The sequence below is a fragment of the Aotus nancymaae genome, unplaced genomic scaffold, assembly GCF_030222135.1.
Source record: "Aotus nancymaae isolate 86718 unplaced genomic scaffold, 86718_ANA_hifiasm-v0.15.2.pri h1tg000010l, whole genome shotgun sequence".
Taxonomy (NCBI): domain Eukaryota; kingdom Metazoa; phylum Chordata; class Mammalia; order Primates; family Aotidae; genus Aotus; species Aotus nancymaae.
Window position 1 is genome coordinate 61,116,342 of NW_026988421.1, and position 22,181 is coordinate 61,138,522.

General features: G+C 48.0%; 1 protein-coding gene across 4 annotated transcripts in view; it reads left to right on the forward strand.

The window, feature by feature from the left end:
• The window catches only part of HK1 (hexokinase 1), a 117,410-nt gene that overhangs the window by 46,800 nt on the left and 48,429 nt on the right, over positions 1–22,181 (forward strand). For 3 of the 4 annotated variants that reach the window (XM_064374220.1, XM_064374221.1, XM_012451435.2), the window contains one exon: positions 9,729–9,891. In XM_064374220.1, coding sequence (XP_064230290.1) covers positions 9,729–9,891 — 163 coding nt within the window. Of the gene's footprint in view, positions 1–561; positions 587–9,728; positions 9,892–22,181 lie in introns of those variants that run through there. The other variant, XM_064374222.1, reaches the window with a different exon arrangement.

Sequence of the window (22,181 nt, forward strand, 5' to 3'; positions counted from 1 at the left end):
ACAGTGCTCTGGTAGCTTACAGGTGACTCAGCTTGAATAAGGAAGTGGGAATCCTGATTATCTTTAGGCTCCTCTGTCCCTCTGGGCCTCAGCAATGCAGTGGAGAAGTAGTGAGGGGAAGGCAGGGGTTAGAAGTGCCTGGAACTCACTGTCACTTAGAGAGATCCTGAAGTGAGGGGCCGCTGCGGGAGGAGAAGGGCTGGGCCATTTGGGGAAGTCTCTGGGCCTTATCTGAGCCAGCAAACCCTCTAAGACCTCCCTAGGCTAGGCGTCACCAGAGGCCTCCCGCCCAACACAGAAGCCACCCAGCCTGGCCGGGGAGCCACCACGCAGTGCCTTCTAGGGCTTCCGGACACACAAAGGGCCCAGAGGGCATGACTGCTACACCTGCACCCTTGGCACTCATGGTTTAGCTGGCCACGTGGACCATGCATGTGTCCCTGCAACGCCCAGGAAAGACACACACCACGAAGTGTCCCCCGGGCAGATCGACTCCTACCTAGTGAACACCTAAGGCCGAGGGGATGCTGAGGAGAGGAGTTGACGGTGTGGGGTGGGGCGGATCATGGCATGTGCTCCCGAGAAGGTGAGTTGGGAGGTGAGCTTTGGGAGGAAGAAGGAGCTGGGGACAGAGAGGCTTAGGAGGCAGACTGGACAGGGCTCTGCGAGGAGGACCTTTGAGGTGATGAACCACTGTCAGGGTGCTAGGAGTCAGTGGTTGCTTTAGGGACCCCACTGGACCAGGGCTGTCTCCCCTCGTGGCCAACTCCCTCCCTGCCCAGAGACCGGCTGCCAAGAGCAGGACAGAAACTAGGTTCCCAGCCGCCAGCCCTAGGACTGAGGTGGGGCTGAGCAGACACAGAAGCCATGTGCAGGCAGGAAGAGGAGTGCAGGCTACTGGGAGGGCACAGACCACAGTGTGGGCTCAGGCTCTCAGCTTGCTACGGCTGTTGAACTTCCTTCCGAGACTGTGTGAAAAGGGAAGGAGCAGATCGGAAAGCTTGTCGAGGCTCTGATCCCAGCTGGAGGGGAGAAGAGGCCTCCTGGAGGTCACACTGGAGTGGCGTGCTTTCTGCAAGGCTGGGCAGCCATGCTGTTCTGGAGTGGCTGGAGCAGTGGCGGTGATGCCCCTGTAGTACTGTGTCTCCCTCTCCAGGAAGCCCCTGGCCCTGGCTCTCCCCAGACTGACAGGATAGAGCACAGGGCCAGGAATCAGGGAGCTTGCTGTCCACCCCAATTCTCTGCAAGTATGTTGCCCTGGCCAGTTGAGGAACCTCCTGGCCCCTCATTCTTGCTCAGAGTGTTGTGAGTGATGGCACCTGCTCTGCTTCTGCAGACAGGATGCCGTAAGGACCAACGGGTAAAAGTGCTGTGCAAAGTAGAGCAGCCTTTATAGGTCAGAGTCTTAGGAACACACCCACGTGACAGATGGGAAGACAGAGGTGCCCACAGGCCCTGACTGTGTCCTGTCATCAGACCGGGCAAGGTCCTGAGGAAGTCTTTAGTATGGCTCTGCTAGTTTGAGTCTGAGAGACAGTGTCTGCAGGAAATAGAAAGTGAGAAGTACGTTTTCAAAGAAAAAAGAGTTTATGATATAATTCAATTTTTGTAAAACAAAAAGAACCATCCATCTTTGTATGTATGAGTGTTTTTTTAGGTAGGAAAACAGTCCTAATACATAAAGCTCTATTAGCAGGGATATCTCTGGTAGGCTGGGGGGGAGAATTGATACTTTTTGTTTTTGAGACAGAGTCTCACTCTGTTGCCCAGGCTGGAGTGCAATGGCGTGATCTCAGCTCACCAAAACCTCCGCCTCCTGGGTTCAAGCGACTCTCCTGCCTTAGCCTCCTGAGTAGCTGGGATTACAGGCATGCGGCACCATGTCCGGCTTCTAGCTAATTTTGTATTTTTAGTAGAGACGGGGTTTCTCCCTGTTTGTCAGGCTGGTCTTGAACTCCTGACCTCAGGTGATCCGCCCGCCTCAGCCTCCCAAAGTGCTGGGATTACAGGCGGGGCCACCGTGCCTGGCCAAGAATTAATACTTTTTACTTTTATGCACTTACATGATGTTGGAATATATTTTACAATAAGTATGTATTACTGTTACTGCTTCTTTGAAAAAACAATAAAACAGTGCAGATGTTTCAGAGTAGTTTTGCCAGAATCTTTCATTTGCTATTTTTTCAAGCATATTGCCTCCCAGCTTTAGTTTTCTACCAGTGGATCAGTAGCATTTGTGGTAGATACATTTTTTTTTTTTGAGAAGGAGTGTCACTTTTGTGGCCCAGGCTGTAGTGCAATGGCACAATCTTGGCTCACTGCAACCTCCGCCTCCTGGGTTCAAGTGATTCTCCTGCCTCAGCCTCCCAAATAGATGGGATTACAGGCACTCACCACCATGCCTGGTTAATTTTGTATTTTCAGTAGAGATGGGGTTTCTTCATGTTGGTCAGGCTGGTCTTGAACTCCTGGCCGCAGGTCATCCACCCGCCTCGGCCTTCCAAAGTGCTGGGATCACAGGCATGAGCTGCAGCACCCAGTGATAGATGCATTTTTTTTTTTTTTGAGACGGAGTCTTGCTCTGTTGCCTATCCTGGAGTGCAGTGGCGCGATCTTGGCTCACTGCAACCCCTGCCTCCTGGGTTCAAGCGATTCTCTGCCTCAGTCTCCCAAGTAGCTGGGATTACAGACACCTGCCACCATGTCTGGCTAATTTTTGTATTTTTAGTAGAGGTGAAGTTTCACCAGATAGATGCAGTTTTTAGGCATTGAGGTGAAAGGAGTTAGGGGTGCATGATTATGTCACTTAGGGATGGGTTGGAAAGAAATGACACTTGATGCTTACTTTGTTTCTGGCACGTTAAAATCCTCCCCATACCTCTCTGGGGTGGAGGATTTATTATCTCCTTAAAAGTGAAACTCAGAAAGATTAAGTCACTTGTCCAAAGTCACACAGCTAATAGGATTTGAACCCAGCTCTTTGTCCACAGCCCTGTGTTCCTTCCACCACATGAGAAAAATGGAAACGCTTAAGGTGAAGCCCCAAATGGGAGGTTACAAACCCTGGAATCTAGACCCAGCTGCCATTTATAAGTTCCACAACTTGGCTTGAATCATGGGTCTGTTTCCTCTCCTAGATAATGGAGATAATGATGTCTTTCCTGTCTACTTCACTGAGCTATAGTGAAGGAGAAGGGCAACTAGCATTAAAGCACCTGCTTCCTACCTGGCACTTGGCATCCACAAGCTCATTTCATGTCTTTCTACGCAGTTCAAATGGGATAATGTATGTGAAGGTCTGTGTCTGAAGGGCCAGTGCACATGTGAGGCATTGCTAATGGTGATGTTAATAAGCGCCCAGGACCCATTCTCTCCGAGTCAGTGTCCTTAGGAAAGGGAAGTGAATTCTGATGTTGAAATCTCTGTCCTCCCCTAAGCTAACATCCTTCTTAACTCTTCAGGGTGCAAGTCACAATTTCTTTGTAAGTGGAGTATCTTGCTTGGAAAGTTCATTTGAAAGGCCTGTGTCTGCAGCTTCAGTCACACCTGCTGTTCTGGATCATCTTGATCCTCATGGGAGAATGGATGAGAGAGGGAGTGAAGTTTTCCATGGTTGTGCCCCCTTCCATGGGGTGGGGTGAAAACGCCTGGGATGGTTACCAGTGGTTACTGGTGCCTCCTGCCGTGACCAGCCTGTTCACTTGGGCATGTCCAGTCTTGAGTTTGTTTTCTGTGCATGTTCTGTTGGAAGCAGGAGTGGGGGCTGGGTTTGGGCCCAGAAATGTTTGTGAGTTGAGTGCAGTGCCAGGCCATTGAGTTCTTTTCTTGGCTGGAGGGCTCTGGGCCAGGGAAGCTTGGCGAGGCTGTGTGCCTCTGCCTATGATGTCTCCTGCTCTGCAGGGATCCAACTTTGGGAGCCACTGAGAGCTTCAAGGCCCCCTCAGTCCACAAGAAGGAGAATCCAGGACAAGTGTCTGGACAGGGTTTGAGCAAGAGCACCCGCCCTGTGCTGCCAGCCTGGCTACCCTCATAGGAAGGGCTCTTTCCCCTGGGCAATGGTGGACAGAGGCCCTGGAGGCTGGATGCGGGTTCTTGGCAGCCTCAAGCAAGAGTCTGAGGGACCCAGCTTGGTGTTTGATGTCTGATGTCTGGTCCCATTTCCATATTTCCATCCCAGCCTGCCCAGAGTCCCACGTGCTTGTGTCAGGCACTGTGTTTGAGAGTGAGCATTTGAGGGCTCGAGTTCCTGTTTTGGCTCTTGGGAACCTCTGTCTTCTGATAGAGGGTCCAAAGACCGAGGCTTACAGAAGAAACAGCTGGAAGAGGTGCTGTGCAGTGTCCTCCCCATTCCCCACATGGAGAGTGGGGAGGGATTCTTCAGGCACTGATGTTTGGCTGGAGCAGTAAAGCATCGGTGATTTGGAGGCGGCATCTAAGAGAAGGGGACAGGATTATGGAGATTGTGTGTGTGCGTGTGTGTGTGTGTGAGCGTGTGAGTATATGTGTGTTTGTGTATGTGTGTAAGTGCGTGTGTGTGAGTGTGTATGTGAGAGTGCGTGTGTAGAGAGAAAGGGAAGAGGGGAAAAGGAAGGAGGAGAGTAAAAAGATCTGGAGATGCTGTGGAGAGGAGGACAGAAATAGAAAAGTTGAAAGGCCACAGAGTTTGGCCAAATCCCCAAAGACCAAGAGTCAGCCCTTCTTCCTGGGTTTCTGGCAGAGATCTGGAGCAAATGGGCAGGAGTGATTTCGCCAATACCCTTCCTTCCTCCCTCTCTCCTTCTACCCACTGCCCATTCCCAGCCTCTCTTTCCCAGGAGATAAGGGTGGTCCAGTCGAGTGCCAGGAGGCGCTGGTCTAAATGAGGAAAACGCCTTTTGCTCAGTGAGATGCTGGGTTCTCTGGGTCCCTGGAAGTTTTCTGCAGGTGTCTTTTGACATGTGCCTTTCTCCAATGTCTCCAGCCCAGTTAGAGGCCCACAGTCCAGAGGGGCATGTCTGCTGAGTCCTGCACCAAGTGCCTGCCTGGCTGGGCAGTGTGGCAGGTACCAGGGAGCTGACTTCTTCTCTGGCCAGTCCAGCCCCAGGCCCCAGGGTCTTTGCTGGTTCGGTGGCCCCTTCTGGTCTACCGAGGACCAGTGGAAAGAAAGGGCTTCCCTTCACTGTCCCCATTCATGTAAGATCCAGGAGTCCCCAGTTTCAGTTCCAGCCTTGCCTCAACTGTAACCCCGTTTGACCCCAGTGTCCATGTCTCTTCTGAGAGAGGTTGTACCCCACGATGATTCATGAACCTGAACAAAAGGAGGAAAACCCTCCCTCCATAGCAGCTTGGGGACCAGGCCATCCTCTGTGTCAGCAGCCTCCTTTTTGATTTGAGCTTCTAGGCTTTATTTGGGTTTGGCTTGGCTGTCCTGAAACGTTGGGGTTTTTGGATCAATGTCTGTGTGCCGAGCTGCACCTTGAGTTAGAAGGCAGGATAGCTGTGGAATTACGGAGAGCTGCCTTTTTTAGAAGCTTTTCATTGTCCAGCTAAAAACCCCTGCAGCTCTACTTGGATCTGCCTTCTGCAGAGCAGGGGACCAGCCTTCTCTAAGGGGCAGGGATGATAGTATGGAGTAACCTTAGACTTGCAGATATAAACCCTCATCCTCCTAGCTGTGTGCTTTGAACTAATAAATCAGTTATCTTCTTGGACCCTCAGTTTCTGTGTCTGTAAAATGGGGATTAAGAACATCTTCCTGACAGTTTTGAAGGTTAAATGACATACTGGATCTTGATATATTGATAGACTGTAAACCACAAGAGAATTATATAGTATTATTCCAGGACCCAGCATTGTTTGAATTCCTCCTTTGTGTCAAGCAACTGTCTGAGTTCCAAAGGTGTATTCAATATGTTTTCTTTCCCTGGGGAACCCACACAGTATCATAGGAGATGGACATCTTAATAAAGGATAATCATGATATGTGAGGAGTGTGGTCTTTGGGGGCGTGCCCAAAATGCTGGAGTAGCAATGGACCTTTTTAAAAATTAAAATTAAAAAAAAATTTGAGACAGAGTCTTGCTTCATTGCCCAGGCTGGAGTGCAATGGCATGATCTCGGCTTACTGCAACCTCCACTTCCTGGGTTCAAGTGATTCTTCTGCCTCAGCCTCCCAAGTAGCTGGGATTACAAGCATGCACCACTGCGCCCAGCTAATTTTTGTATTTTTAGTAGAGACTGGGTTTTACCATGTTGGCCAGGCTGGTCTCAAACTCCTGACCTCAAGTAATCCACCTGCCTCGGCCTCCTAAAGTTCTGGGGTTACAGGCGTGAGCCACCGTGCCTGGCCTTAAAATTAAAAATTTTAGAGGTGCAATCTCACTATGTTGCTCAGGTTGGTCTTGAACCTTTGGGTTCAAGAAACCCTCCTGCCTCGGACTCCCAGAGTGCCAGGACTACAGGCATGAGCCATCATGCCAGCTAGCAATGTGGCTTTTATTGTATGATCTTGCTCTTGCTCCTTCATTCTCTACACAGCAGACACACAAGTCTCATCATGGTTGTACTCGGTAAAGCCGTCCCAAGGCTCACTGTGCTTTGGGATCCTGCTTGCATTTCTTTATGTGGCTCATCAGGCCCTGCGTGGTTGAGCTCTGGACAGTCCTTCCAGGCACATCGTCGGCTTGTTCATTACAAAAATCACCCTCCCTCCCCTTTGGCCTTCACATATGCCCTTGCTTGTGCCTGGGCATGCTCTCCAACATCGCCCCTCCAGGAAGCCCTCTCTCCCATGCTTGTACTGTGGCTGTCTCTCCCCACAGACCTAGGGCACAACGAGGGCAAGGGCTGCTGATCACTGCTGCCAGCCAGTGTAGAGCATGGCTTGTCTTTCCTCCCAGGGCCATGTTTCTGGCAATTTATTTTTTAAATAAATATATGTATATATACACACACATATATATATTTAAAATTTTGTGTGTGTGTGTGTGTGTGTATGTGTGTGTGTATTTCTTTTTTTTAAGACTGGATTTTGCTCTGTCACCCAGGCTGGAGTGCAGTGGCACAGTCATGGCTCACGGCTCACTGCAGCCTCTGCTTCCTGGGCTCAAGCAGTCCTCCTGCCTCAGCCTCCTGAGTAGCTGGAAGTATGGGACTACAGGGGCACGTCACCATGCCTGGCTGATTTTTGTATTTTTTTAGAGATGAGGTTTCGTCATGTTGCCCATGCTGGTCTTGAACTCCTGGCCTCAAGCAGTCTGCCTGCCTCGGCCTCCCAAACTGTGGGGATTACAGGAATTAGGCACTGCTCCTTGGCAATTAAAAAAAATTTTTTTAGAGACAGTCTCACTCTGTCACTTAGGCTGGAGTGCAGTGGTGCAATCATGGCTCAGTGCAGCCTCACCCTCTTGGGCCCAAGTGATCCTCTTGCCTCAGCCTCCCGAGTAGCTAAGACTACAGGTGGGCATCACCACACTGCACTAATTTTTATTTTTATTTATTTATCTATTTTTGTAAAGACGGGGTTTCACCGTGTTGGTCAGGCTGGTCTTGAACTCCCGACCTCAGGTGATCCGCCCACCTTGGCCTCCAAAGTGCTTGGATTACAGGCATGAGCCACCACGCCTGACTAATTTTTATTTTTTGTAGAAATGGGGGTTGTTGCCCAGGCTGGTCTCAAACTCTTGGGCTCAAATGATTCTCCTGCCTTGGCCCCACAAAGTGCTGGGATTACAGGTATCAGCCACCAGGCCTGGTTTCTTCTGGCAATTTCTATTCAGGTTCTTGGTGGTTTCTGATTGCCTTTCTTTGAGCTGCTTTATTGTGAAGGGAAAAAGGTGGTAGGGCTAGTGATTGGGAGTGGGGGCAAGGATCAACCCTGGCCACAGAGGGTGTTGGCAGACACTTTTGGAGGCCTAGGTGGGTAGGTCACTTGAAGTCAGGAGTTACGAGACCAGCCTGGCCAACATGGTGAAACCCTGTCTCTACTAAAACTACAAAAATTAGCGGGGCGTGGTGGTGCATGCCTGTAATCCCAGCTACTTGGGAGGCTGAGGCGGGAGGATGGCTTGCATCCAGGAGGTGGAGGCTGCAGTGAGCCAAGATTACATCATTGCACTCTAGCCTGGGTGACAGAGAGAGACTATGTTTCAAAAACAAAAAAGTGTCAAGGTCTTTTCAGCCTTGTGGGGCCATAAATCTGTCTCTTTCCACCGGGAGCCTTCCATGCGAGGAATTGGGGAGGTCAAGGTGACACACATGGAAAGCTGGGATCCAGGCCAGACCCTGCCTAGGGGTCAGTGCTGAAGGAGGGGTGATAATCCAGTGTGAGGGACTTGGACATCTTCAGGAGGAAGTGACAATTGATCTGAACCTTGAAGGTTAGGTGAGCTGGGAAGAAAAGGAAGGGCATTTCAGGTAGAGGTGGCAGCAGGAGGAGGAGAGCGTGGGGCACCTACCAGGAATGGTAAAAGTAGTTTGGCCAGAGTTCAGAGAGCTCGGAACCACACCGGCAGAGGGTAGGTGCCTTGGGAATGGGAGGCATTGCAAGGCTTTGGGCAGAGCATGACTTGATTAGGGTTGTACTTTAAGAGGCCAGTGCTGCAGTGGTGTAGAAGATGGGTTGAAAGGGAGAGACTGAAGATATAGTAGACGATCATTAGCAATCCAGGACATAGAACAGCAGAAAGAACGGATGGCGAAACAAAAGGACCTTCCTTGGTGGACTCCACAGGGATAGTGCCATCAGGACAGGTGTCTAGCCCAATGCCAGGCACATAGTGGGTGCCCAGTGAATACTTTTTGGGAAAATAAGTGCGAAGATATCATCAATGATGAACAACTAGTGACAGCCAGTGACAACCCAGAGTGCCTGAGGTTAGGAGCCTGGGCAGCTTGAGGAGAATGGGGAACCCAGGAAGAGGAACAGGTTGGGTCAGGCCTGGTGAAGGGTGGGAGTAGCTTGACTTGGAGGTACAGGGCCCATGTCCTGGCACACAGGCCCAGCATGGGAGCCCGAGGGCTGTCTCTATACATTGAGGCTGGGTTTAAGGTTTCTGTGCTCTGGGCCTGCCACCCTGTGTTCTCGGAAAGGTTCTAGCCCTTTGGCCACCACTTCTACCTTTCTAGAAGTGTTGCCCAAGGACACCTACCAGTACTACTGTCTCATGTTAATAATAATAGCTGATGTTTATTGAGCACTTACTGTGTTCCAAGTGCTTCTCTGTCTCATTTGAACTTATCCTGTATGTTAGGTCTTATCTATCATCTCAGTTTTTCAGTTGAGGAAACTGAAATTCACACAGCTGTTAAGCTGTGGGGTTAGGATTGAACCCAGTTGGCTGGCTCCAGAGCCCTTGTTCATAGCCTCTTTGTCATTCTCATCCTGGTGAGAGTGAGCCAGCCACTTCCCACAGAGGGAAGGAGGCTTGAGGTGTTCCTGATACTGGAGGAAACCTGCCTCCATCAAGTACTTGGGGGTTGAAGATCAGCTTCCATGTAATATTTGAGAATTGGAAAGGATCTTAGAGATGTCTGGTTCATTTTACAGACCAGGAACTAGGGCTGAGAGCATTTGCAAGCCAGCTCTGGGTGACATGGTTGATGGCAGTTGAATGACCTTCCACCGTGCGACATGCCATCGTGCGTGTTCCTGTGCCTGTGGGAACTGGCTATCTCGGCTGGTGGGTGCCTCACCCTACCCTGTCTTCCCCCTCTCGACATCGCTCTCCTTTCTTTTCATCCTCCTCCAGATTGACAAGTATCTTTATGCCATGCGGCTCTCCGATGAAACTCTCATAGATATCATGACTCGCTTCAAGAAGGAGATGAAGAATGGCCTCTCCCGGGATTTTAATCCAACAGCCACAGTCAAGATGTTGCCAACATTTGTAAGGTCCATTCCCGATGGCTCTGGTAAGTCTCTCACCCAGAGGTTGAACTCTGAGGGCTGAATGCTCTGTGAAATCGTCTTTCTAACTTCATTTGTTCATACATTCGCTCATTCATTCACCATTCCATCAGTCTGTTCTCCCATTCATCCACTGATCCATCGATCCATCCATCCATCCATCCATCCATCCATCCAGCAGTATGTGTCTACTGAGTATCTACCATATGCTAGGCACTGGGGATACCATGGTTGGACAAGGCTGACCTGCTGTCATCCGCTTTACTGTCTAGTGGCTTGTGATACTTTAGAAAGTGTAGTGCTGATGAGTCTCACAGATGCTGTGTGGGTTGCTCTTAGGTCTTCGTGTTCTATGAAGAAATCCAGAAGAAATGAAAGGCTCATTTTAGGGAAATCACTCCATCAGGGCATCAATGCTTCCCTCTCTTCTTACCCCAGATAATAGCAATCCTAGTGGACAGGTGGGTCTCAGACTTAGAGGGGGCAATTCCAGTCACCATTTGGACAGATTTCATAGATGCAGAATTGAGGCAGCCCCGAAAACAAAGAAATAGAAAAGGGAGGTAGAATTGAAAGAAAAATTGTATCCTTTTGCTCTGCCTCCTGCGGCTCATGCCCTGCAGTGGAGCTTTGGGGGAGGGGTCCCTGAGGATTGTCTGTATCTCCTCCCCAGAGGAGTGGCATCAGCCCCTGCACTTGGCTGAGTGGAGACTGGGAGGGTGCAGTCTGGCCTGCTCAGTGGAAGCTGTTCTCCCTGGTGGACCCGCAGTTACTGGTTTGTAGAGGCGAGTGCTGTGCTCGCTCCAGTGTGGTGCTCTCACAGGAATCCCCTGTGAGCTGTGTTCTGTGCTCTAGGGTGGGGCTCACCTGCTCTAGGCAGCAGAGGGAGGGAGAGCAGGAGGAAGTCAGGTTTCTGTTTGGGTTGTGAGTGCACACCCAGTGAGTACAGCCTTCACACATCCCTGGGATTTCTTCCCTGCTCTCGAGGCTCTTATTTAAAGGAGTGATTTGGGGCATCTTGTATGCAGCCTGCAAAATGGATGCCAGGAAAACTGCAGCTGTTGCAGTGGACAGTCTTGAAAGATGGGCAAGTGGGAGTAGACTGCTTGCAGCAGGAAAGACCTCTGCCCTCTGCCTGCAGTCATCCTGAATGAGGTTTAGACATTGATAAAGAGGACATGTACTGTTTACTATGGCCATGGGTGGGGTCTACTTCATGCTCACATATTAGTATGTATCTCTCTGATGTTTCTTTGGCTGTTTAAAAGCCTACTTCACCTCCATCCTTTTGTTTAGGTGTTGATTACTTGCACCTACTTTTAGCTTTTTAAGAACTACTAAAGAGATTCTGGCCATCAGTGATTAGACTGTGGTCTGCCCTTGGTGTGTTTTCTTGTCTCCGGCTGGCGAAGAAAGACCCTTATAGTTCACTTTTGCTTTTTCCCAGCCATGGATGTCACCTACAGCCAAGAGCATTGGAACCTTTCCAGGATGAGGAGAGCTCTGTAGCAGAGGCATGGCTCTGACTGCTTTCAGCTGAGAGAAGAGGAAGGAGGGTGAGGGGGAGGTGGGTATGGACAGCGCCCAGGAGAGCACCTGCTTTGGCTTTGCTTGGGAGAGCTCAGAAGGATACCTGATCCCTGGCAAGGCACCTGGTCCTGTGTGACTGGCCCAGGGCAGACACAGGGGAGGAGGAGACACTTCGCCTCCTTCCCCCTGAGCCCTGCTCTCAAGCCAGCCAGTGTCCCAGGGCCCTATGTCAGCAGGTGTGCTCTCCCTCTCTCCTTCACAAACCATTTCCAGGATTGAGAGTCCCAAAATGTGATCCCAGTGCAATAGAAATTTAGCAATTTGCCATATTGGCTACTCCTCCAAAAAAGGCTCAGAACTCATACTCATTTGTGAAATTTATTTTTCACTCCCTTTTAGAGATTCATAGAAACGGTACCCCCCATTTCAAATATTTATGGGTGGGTTCAGTTAATGTGCCCCAGAACCCACACTTCGCTTGGAGTGGTCCCTACAGCCCTGCAAAAACATTGCTGTTGATGCTAAGGACTTGGATACCCAGCCCCACCCAGTCCATTCCCTGCCCCTTTGTGTTCTGCACGCTTCTGGCTTCCGTCTTCACCTCCCCCTGCCTCCTGGCTCCTTTATCATCCAAGAATCTGGAGATCCCTGGAGTAATCAGAATTTGGGTCTCCTTAATAGTAAAGCCATAGTGCTGTTCCCTTTTTGTAATGTTAATCACTGCTTCACCTGTAGTAATTAGCGACAGAATTAGTGGTAATTCCAAACCCCAGAGGGATAAATTGGCGCTCACCGCAGTGGAGAAATGCCTGAGTGGTGATGTGATTTCCAAGGCAAAGGAAGAAAACAAACCTTTCCTTTCTCACTGCCCTCTACCCTGGTCGACCAGACGCAGAGTTTTGGAATTCAACTGATTTTTCAGAAGCATTTCTGAAAACATATCTGATACATACATTTTGATGCCTATCGGCCCATTTTTAATTAATTTTTCCCCCTTTGAACACTTTTTTTATAGGCAGTGAGGTTTTTTGTTTTTGTTATTTTGTAGAGGTAGGGTTTTGCCATGTTGCCCAGGCTGATCTCGAACTCCTAGACTCAAGTGATTCTTTCACCTCCCAAAGTGCTGCGATTACAGGTGTGAGCCACCACGCCTGGCTGAAGCCTTTTAACATTGGTGATTTGGTTAAATAGAATTCCCTCTTCAAAGCTACTGTAGGGGGCAAGGGAAAAATTCCCCTTTGCCCTCTGAATGTTTGCTGAAAAATCAACTCACAAAAGGCAGATTAATAGGAGAAAGGTCATACACATTTATTAACATGCATGGGGGAGAATCACAGAGTGATGACCCAAGTATCCCAGTGGGGCCCAGATACTTACGTTTCCTCTTTTCAAAGGGGAGGCAGGAGACAGGAAACAATAAATGTTTACTGGGGAGAATGAAGGCATCAGGGAATAGAGGTTAACCAGTACCGGTTCTCTTTGGAAACTGAATGAGAGACAGACATCTTTTTTTTTTTTTTTTGCAGTTTTTAAAAGGAGGATTAATTTGACAAGTTTCACTTAGTGCAATATACCTTGCTCTCTTGCCCAGGTTAGAGTGCAGCAGTGCAATCTCGGTGTACTGCAACCTCTGCCTCCCTCTTCAAGCAGTTCTCCTGCCTCAGCCTCCTGAGTAGCTGGGATTACAGGCGCCCAGCACCACGCCCAGCTAATTTTTGTATTTTTAGTAGAGATGGGGTTTCACCTTGTTGGTTCAGCTGGTCTGGAATTCCTGACCTCGTGATCCACCCGCTTCAGACCCCCAAAGTGCTAGGATTGCAGGCGTGAGCCACCGCTCCCAGCCTAGGGTCCATGGACCTTTAAAAAGGTCCATTCAGGTGTGGTCACATTCTTCAGTCTTGTTTTCTGCAGTAGATAATGAGATAACAGGGAGGGTAAGGGCAGAGTTCTCCTTGGAGGGTCTGTGGGGTCTTTATGTAGATAGGAGAAAAGTGTCTTCCAGAATCTGTTGATCTTTAAGGGCCTTTAGTTCAAAATACTCATCAGACCAGGGAGCCATATTTTGGGGTGAAATATTTTGGTTTCCCTCACTACCCAATCTCTTGGGAACTGCTGTCCCTGTGTGTCCAGCCTTCCCCATTCTCAAAATGTCCCTTTTTTTCTCCTTTTCTCATTTATCTCTAAGGATAAATATATGTGCTAATTAGCGTGTAAGCTTTTGGAGGCTAAATAGCATTGGATATTTTTTGGTTTCCGCTTCGTTGTTTCTAGCACAGTCTTTACCCAAAAGAGAAGTTTTCACCCAACGGAGAAGTAAAAAAATATTTGCTAGAAGCTTGAATGTGCCATTATCTTTTTATCTTTTTTTCACACAAAACAGAGCCATTTACAGTATAGTCATGGTTATTTTGGGACCCTAAATATTCATAGTACTACTACTTTCCAGTCAACAGAAGAAAAATATTTACCTTCTCTTCTAGCAGCATTTGGGCTAAGTTTTCTTTTTTTTTTTTGAGATGGAGTCTCTGTTGCTGGAGTACAGTGGTGCGATCTTGGCTCACTGCAACCTCCGCCTCCCGGGTTCAAGAGATTCTCCTGCCTCAGCCTCCCAAGTAGCTGGGACTACAGGCGTGTGCCACCACATGCAGCTAATTTTTATATGTTTAGTAGAGACAGGGTTTTCCCATGTTGGCCAGAAGGATCTCGATCTCTTCACCTCATGATCCACCTGCCTCGGCCTCCTAAAGTACTGGGACTACAGGCATGAGCCACCGCACCCGGCCTGTCTTAGTTTTATATGGAAAGATTCCTCTCCATCTGTGAAACCTCCTGAGTGTCTCGTGTTCCTGTCAGGTTTTTGATGAAGGCGTGGAGTTCCCATCAGGTAGCTGGATTATAGATGGTCAAGAATGCCTTTGTATCTCATGTACGGAATTAATTCACTGAGGCTGGGCATGGTGGCTCACAGCTGTAATCCCAGCACTGTGGGAGGCCGAGGTGGGCGGATCACCTGAGGTCAGGAATTCAAGATTGGCCTGGCCAATATGGCGAAGCCCCACCTCTACTAAAAATAGAAAAATTAGCTGGGCATGGTGACGGGTGCCTGTAATCTTAGCACCTGGGAGGCTGAGGCACAAGAATCACTTTGAACCCAGGAGGCAGAAGTTGCAGTGAGCTGAGATTGTTCCACTGCACTCCAGCCTGGGCGACAGAGACTCCGTCTCAAAAAAAAAAAAAAAAAAGTCAATTCATTGAGCTGGACTCAGACAGGCATTTCCTGCAGGCAGAGGATTTGCTTGCCCATATTCCAGCACAGGCTGGGACTCGAGGCACATCTGTCCTGTGTTTGTTTTCCATTATTTGCTGGTAATAATGGCTGTCATTAGAAAGTGGAGAATTGCCAGTGGCCCTTTGGATGTTTTGCTTAATGAGCCTTCTCTTGAAGAGTGGTTCTCCCAGCTTCAGTGGAAATGGGAAATGTGAGCAGAGGTCACAAGTAGGAGGCCCCAGTAGCAGGAAGGAAGGTTTGAGACCAAAGATTGAAAGAGGAAGTTGGGAAGAAACCTATTACTGCAGAAAGAGGCTGAACTTGTAGCCAAATAAAAAAGGAAATAAAAATCTAGAACACTGAATCAATTTCTGAGTTTGCCACTCCTGACCCGTGTGACCTTGGAGAAGCCACTTAACTTCTGAGCCTCCATTTCCTCATGTGTAAAATGGCCACGGTAATCCCTGTCCCACCTGCCTCACCAGGCTGTCACCAGGATCAAATGAGAGTCTTCAGAAAACTGCAAACCACCATGAGTTCCGGTGGGTCATCGTCATCCTCGTCAGTATTGTGATTTAATAACTGGCTTTGTAAGAATTCCTTGGGAAAGTCTTTCCTAACTAATGGAACCAGTCCAGGGACCCCACCCAGTAGGCTTAAATATGTACGCTGAGCCCCTGCAGGAAGCGGAGGTTTTCAGGATTCACTGGCATCTCTGTGATGTTACAGGAGGAGGAGGCAGAGAAAAGGGGCAAACCAAGGCAGGCTGTCTCACCCCCGCCCCTGAGCTAGCCACACAAGATGTGGGTGAGCCCGCAGGCTGCAACTCCAGTCTCTGCAAGGAGGTGACTGGACATGACAGCCCTGAATCAGAGCCAACCCGAGGTAAAAGGGACTGATAGTCGGGGTGCAGTGGCTCACACCTGTAATCCCAGCACTTTGGGAGGCTGAGGTGGGTGGATCACAAGATCAGGAGTTTGAGATCAGCCTCGCCAATGTAGTGAAACCCCATCTCTACTAAAAAAAATACAAAACTTAGCTGGGCATGGTGGCATGTGCCTGTAGTCCCAGCTCCTGTGGAGGCTGAGGAAGAAAAATTGCTTGAACCCGGGAGGCAGAGGTTGTGGTGAGCCAAGATTGCGCCATTGCACTCCAGCCGGGGCAACAGAGTGAGATTCCGTCTCAAAAAAAACAAAAAAAATACAGAAAGAACTGATAGGTTCCTTTTGTTATGGTGGGCAAGTGGGTATTTGGGGGATTCATTCTCTGACAAAGAATATTGAACTTGGGAGCCTTCTGGTTGCAGCTGAAAGAAATCTAACTCAAATTCGTTTTAAAAAAAGGAGAATTCTAGTTTCTTGTAACTGGGAAGTCTGGCTGTGAGTTGACTTCTGTATCTAGGGATTCATCTCTCTCTTACTCGTTCAGTCAGCTCCTTTCCTCTGTGTTGGCTTCTTTTTGTCTCCTCTTACAGGTAGAGACGGCCCCTGCAGCTCTAGGCCGATGCCTCCCCTTATAGCCAGCTATCTCTGCACAAAGAGCAGGCCTTGCTCCCCATGGGACCAGTGATGGTCTTGGAGAGGGCTGTGATTGGCTGACTTGGGTCATGTGCCCATCCTGAACCAATCACAATGGACAAGATGGGTGACTTGGGACGCCCCTGGATCCCATGCCTGGATCACACATTGGTCCCCCTGGAGCTAGAGCAGGGATTCAGCCCCACTTCTAACCTCATAGGTGAAAAATGGGAGCGTAGTTATCTAAAGAGATGCTAGACATCCAGCAAATTTATCAGTAATCTTGTTGTCCTTAACAGACATCATTCCTCAGTGTCTTTTGCCCAGCAGAGTATAGGACCAAATGAACCATGCATTTGGTGCAGCCATTTCTCACTGAGCTAGCAGCAGACACTCACTGCCTGCCTGCCACCTGTAAGGCTCAGTACTCAGGGGAGGGAGGTAAGCCTGCTAAATTGCCTTTGCTTTCAAGTTGCTTATCATCTAGCTGATGAAGATAAGACATATACACATAAAAATATCGAGCATCATGGCTGGGCACGGTGGCTCATACCTGTAATTGCAGAACTTTGGGAGGCCAAGGCAGGTCAATCACTTGAGGTCAGGAGTTCAAGACAAGCCTGGCCAACATGGTGAAACTTCGTCTCTACTAAAAGTACAAAAATTAGCCAGGTATGGTGGCACATGCTTGTAATCCCAGCTACTTGGGTGGCTGAGGTGGGAGGATTGCTTGAACCCGGGAGTGGGAGGTTGCAATGAGCCAAGATCGTACCACTACACTCCAGTCTGAGTGACAGAGTGAGACGCTGTGTCAAAAAAAAAAACCATACACATGCACACGCACACGCACACACACACACAATGAGCATCACAGTATTTGCCAAGTATAAGGGATAAGGGAAGGGAGGGGTCACCCTGGCCTTGCCACAGGTGTGACCATGAATGAATGAGCCATTCAGCGAGTTTGGCTGGAGCTTCCTTATCCATAAACTAATAGGTACAACTACTACTTTTAGCAACCACAAAGCACACCGTCAAATGGAACCAGGGTCACTGCTCAGGGGGAAGGGTCAGGAGCTGAGAGAGACCCTTTGTGACTACCTTCAGGGGCTGTTTATCCAGGCCCCCCTCAAATCTATGACTCCCATTTACAAGTGTGTGAAGTGTCCAATATTTTGTGTTGCTCTGGCATCTCATGCCACCCTTTCTTCTCTGACCCTAATTCCTGGGGACCCTGCTGGCCTGTGCCTATTAAAGAAAGGAGCCATGAGGCCGGGCACGATGGCTCAAGCCTGTAATCCCGGCACTTTGGAAGGCCAAGGCTGGAGGATCTCCTGAGCCCAGGAGTTCCAGACCAGCCTGAGCAACATGATGAAACCTTGTCTCTACAAAAAATACCAAAATTAGCCAGGTGTGGTGGCCCATGCCCATACTCCCAGCTACTTGGGGGACTGAGTTAGGAGGCTTTCTTGAGCCTGGGAGGCAGAGGTTGCATTGAGCTGAGATTGCGCCACCTGTAGTCTTAGCTACTCGGGAGGCTGAGGCAGGAAAATTGCTTAAACCTGGGAAGTGGACGTTGCAGTGAGCCGAGATTGCACCACTGCACTCCAGCCTGGGCGACAGAGTGAGAATTCAATTTTTTAACCTAGTGGTAAAGTACTATCGGAGTTAGGATTCCAATGGAAGCCCAAAGAAAATCCTATATTGATTTGGACAGTGCCACAAAGTCAGGGTCAGAATTTCTACCAAATCTATGAGAATGCTTCCCAGCATTCTCCCTTGTTCTCTTTCTTTTGGACCACAAATAATTTAAAACCAGTGGCTTCATGTGATATATACATGTAATGGAATATAATTGGTTCATAAAAAGGAATGAGGTACTGATCCATGCTACAGCATAGATGGGCCTTGAAAACCTTATGCTGGGTGAAAGCCAGACACAAAGGACCTAATATTGTATGATTCCATTTCTATCAAATGTCTGGAATAGGGGCATCTGTAGAGACAGAAAGTACATTAGTGGTTTCTGGGGAATAGGGAGGTTGGGAGGAAATGGTGAATGGTTGTTAATGGGTATGGAATTTCTTTTGGGGTGATGAAAATTTTCTAAAATTAGCTAGTGGTGATGGTTGCACAACTCTATGTTGAAAACCACTGAATTTTTCACTTTAAAATAGGTGAAAATTGTATGCTATGTTAATTATATCTCAATAAAGCTGTCATTAAAAAAAAAACAACTAACCAATGTGTGAAATAATAAGACATTTACATGTTGGTCTCTGCTCCTAGTCTCTAGCATTTAGCTTCTAAAACCCTTGCAATTTCCTAAGTGATAGAGGTGCTAGGAGAATCCCAGAGTTCCTAAATTCCTTGGAATTTCCTGGGTGATAAGAGAGTGTCTTTTGTTCCTTGGTGGGCCCCTGGATAGCCTCAGGATGGAGGCTCGTTGCCAGGGGAACCAACCATGTGATCAGAGGGTTGCTCTCAGCCCCAACCCCCATGCCGCCTCCAGGGAGAGTGCGAGCCAGAAAATTGAGCAAATAAACCAATGGTCAATTATTTAGTCAGTCATGACTGTGTAATGGTGCTTCCATAAAAACCTAAAACAGGCCAGGTATGATGGCTTATGCCTGTAATCCCAGAACTTTGAGAGGCCCAGGCAGGTGGATTGCCTGAGCCTAAGAGTTTAAGACTAACCTGGGCAACATGGTGAAACTCTGTCACTACACAAAATACAAAAAAATTTGGCTGGAGGTGGTGGCACATGCCTGTAGTTCCAGCTACTAGGGAGGCTTAGGTGGAAGATCCCTTGGGCTTTGGATGCTGAGGCTGCAGTAAGCCGTGATCATGCCACTGCACTTCAGCCTGGGTGACAGAGTGAGACCCTGTCTCAAAGAACAAACAAACAAAACCAAAAATAAGCATAAAGAAAAAAAGCTAAAATGACTGAGTTCTGGCAGCTTCTTGCTAGCTGAACACATGGAGGTTCCTAGGTGGCACATCTGGAGAGGGCATGGAAGCTCCTGCCCTTTCTCCTGTATCTGTATTTATTGTAATATCCTTTATAGTAAATATGTAAATATAAGTGAAGTGTTAAAAAGTTCTGTGAGCTGCTTTAGCAAACTAATGGAACCCAAGGAGGGTGTTGTAGGAACCCTGATTTATAGTAGTCAGCTAGAAGCACAGGCCACAACCTGTGCTTGTGACTGGTGTCTGAAGTTGGGGGAGGACAGCTCTTGTGACCAAGCCCTCAACCTGTGGGATCTGATGCTATTTTCAGGTAGCTAATGAAAGAATTGAATTGAATTAGAGAACATGGAGCTGGTGTTCACTGGAGAATTCACTGCAGAATTGCTTGCTTGGTGTGTGGGGAAAAACCCACATGCATCCAGGGTCGTAGGTGTGTTCCATGTTGTGGTAAGTAAAGGAAAAACACACTCTGGTTTTTCCTCTATGTGTATCTCACATGATGGCATAACTGCTTTGTGCTTAATTAATGGCAAGCAGGGGTGCTGTATTAGTCCATTTTCATACTGCCATAAAGAACTGCCCAAGACTGGGTAATTTATAAAGGAAAGAAGTTTAGTTGACTCACACACAGTTCAGCATGTCTGAGGAGGCCTCAGGAAACTTACAGTCATGGTGGAAGGAGAAGCAAGGCACCTTCTTCACAAGGTGGCAGGGAGGAGAAGTGCTGAGCGAGGAGGGAAGAGCTTTTTATAAAACCCACTCACTATCACCAGTCCAGCATGGGGGAAACCACCTCCATGATTAAATTACCTCCACCTGGTCTCTTTCTTGATACGTGGGGATTATGGGGGTTACAACTCAAGATGAGATTTGGGTGGGGACACAAAGCCTGACCATATCAGGTGCCTTGAATGAATGAATGGACCAGCAGTCCTTGCGACCAGGCAGCTACCAAGCATTTGCTGAGCTGTCCTGGGTGCCAAGGACGGAGAATCCCAAGTTGTGACCTTTCCCTCAAGGAACTTGAGAAAGAGAACGGGAACAGTGACATTCAATGTGAAAATTCCTTGGTTTCTTTATTTATTCCTTTATACCTTCATTAATTCCACAAATGTGTGTTCAGTTTTTACCTATATTCCAAACACCATTGTAAGTTCCAGAAATATAGCAGTGTGTCAGAGCTTATAGCTTGGTAGAATCAAATACACAGATAAGTCAGCTTTATAAAAGAGAACTCTTTTTGTTAAAAACAAAAAGGAAACCTTATTTTGTGTTAAAATAAAAAGTTCAAGGGACCCAGAATAGCCAAAGCAATCATGATAAAGGAGAATAAACTTGAAGGGATTTCACTGCCAATTTCAAAATTTACAGCAAAGCTACAGTAATCAAGACATGGTGGTACTGGCACGAAGGTAGACATGTAAACTAATGGAACAGAATGGAGAGTTCAGAACTAAATGCACACAGGCTGAGCGTGGTGGCTCACGTCTGTGATCCCAGCATTTTGGGAGGCCAAGGTGGGTGGATCACCTGAGGTCAGGAATTCGAGAACAGCCTGGCCAACATGGTAAAACCCTGTCTCTACTAAAAATACAAAAAATTAGCTGGATGTAGTAGCATATGCCTGTAATCCTAGCTACTTGGGAGGCTGAGGCATGAGGATCACTTGTGATTTTTGACAAGAATGCTAGGACTATTCAGTCAGGGAAAGAATAGTTTTTTCAGGAAATGGTGCTGGGACACTGGATATCCACATGCAAAATAATGAAGTTGGTCTTACACCTTATGCCATGTACAAAATTAACTTGAAATGGATCAAATACCTAAAGGTAGGAGCTAAAACTAATAAAATTCTTAGAACGAAATATAGGTATGAATCTTTGTGACCTTGGATTTGGCAATAGAGTCTTAGCTACAACTTCAAAAGCACAAACAATTAAAAAAAAAAAAAAGATAAAATTGGACTTCATCAAAATTTAAAACTTGGCCAGGCATGGTGACTCATGCCTGTAATCCCAGCAGTTTGGGAGGCCAAGCAAGAGGATCACTTGAACCAAGGTGTTTGAGACCAGCTTGGGCAAAATAGTGAGATCTTGTCTCTACAAAAAAATAAAAAATTAGCCAAGTGTGGTTGTATGCCTGTAGTGCCAGCTACTGAGGAGCTGAGCATGGAGGACTGCTTGAGTCTAGGAGGTCAAGGGTGCAATGAGCCGTGATTGCACCATTATACTCCAGCCTCGGCAACAGAGCGAGGCCCTGGCTCAAACACAACAACAACAACAGCAACAAAAATAAAAACATTTGTGCTTCAAAGGATACCATAAAAAAAAGGAAAGACAATCCACAGAATGGGAGAAAATATTTGCCAGTCATATGTCTGATAAATGATTTATATCTAGAACATAAAAAGAATTTTTTTTTTTTTTTTTTGCGACGGAGTCATGCACTGTTGCCCAGGTTGTAGTGCAGTGGTGTGATCTCGGCTCACTGCAACCTCCGCCTCCTGGGTTCAAGCAATTCTCCTGCCTCAGCCTCCCGAGTAGCTGGGACTACAGGCTTGTGCCACCATGCTCAGCTAATTTTTTTTTTTTTTTGTATTTTTAGTAGAGACAGGGTTTCACCATGTTTGCCCAGATGGTCTTGATCTCCTGACGTTGTGATCTGCCTGCCTTGGCCTCCCAAAGTGTTGGGATTATAGGCGTGAGCCACCGTGCCTGGCCCATAAAAAGAACTTTTACAACTCAACGCATAAAAGACAAGGCCCGGAGTGGTGGCTTACACTTGTAATTCCCAACATTTTGGGAGCCAAGGTGGGTGGATCATGAGGTCAGGAGTTCGCGACCAGCCTGACCAACATGGTAATAACCCATTTCTACTAAAAATACAAACATTAACCAGGCGTGGTAGTGCATACCTGTAATCCTGGCTACTCAAGAGGCTGAGTCAGGAGAATCACTTGAACCTGGGAGGCCAAGGTTGCAGTGAGCTGAGATCTCACCACTGAACTCCA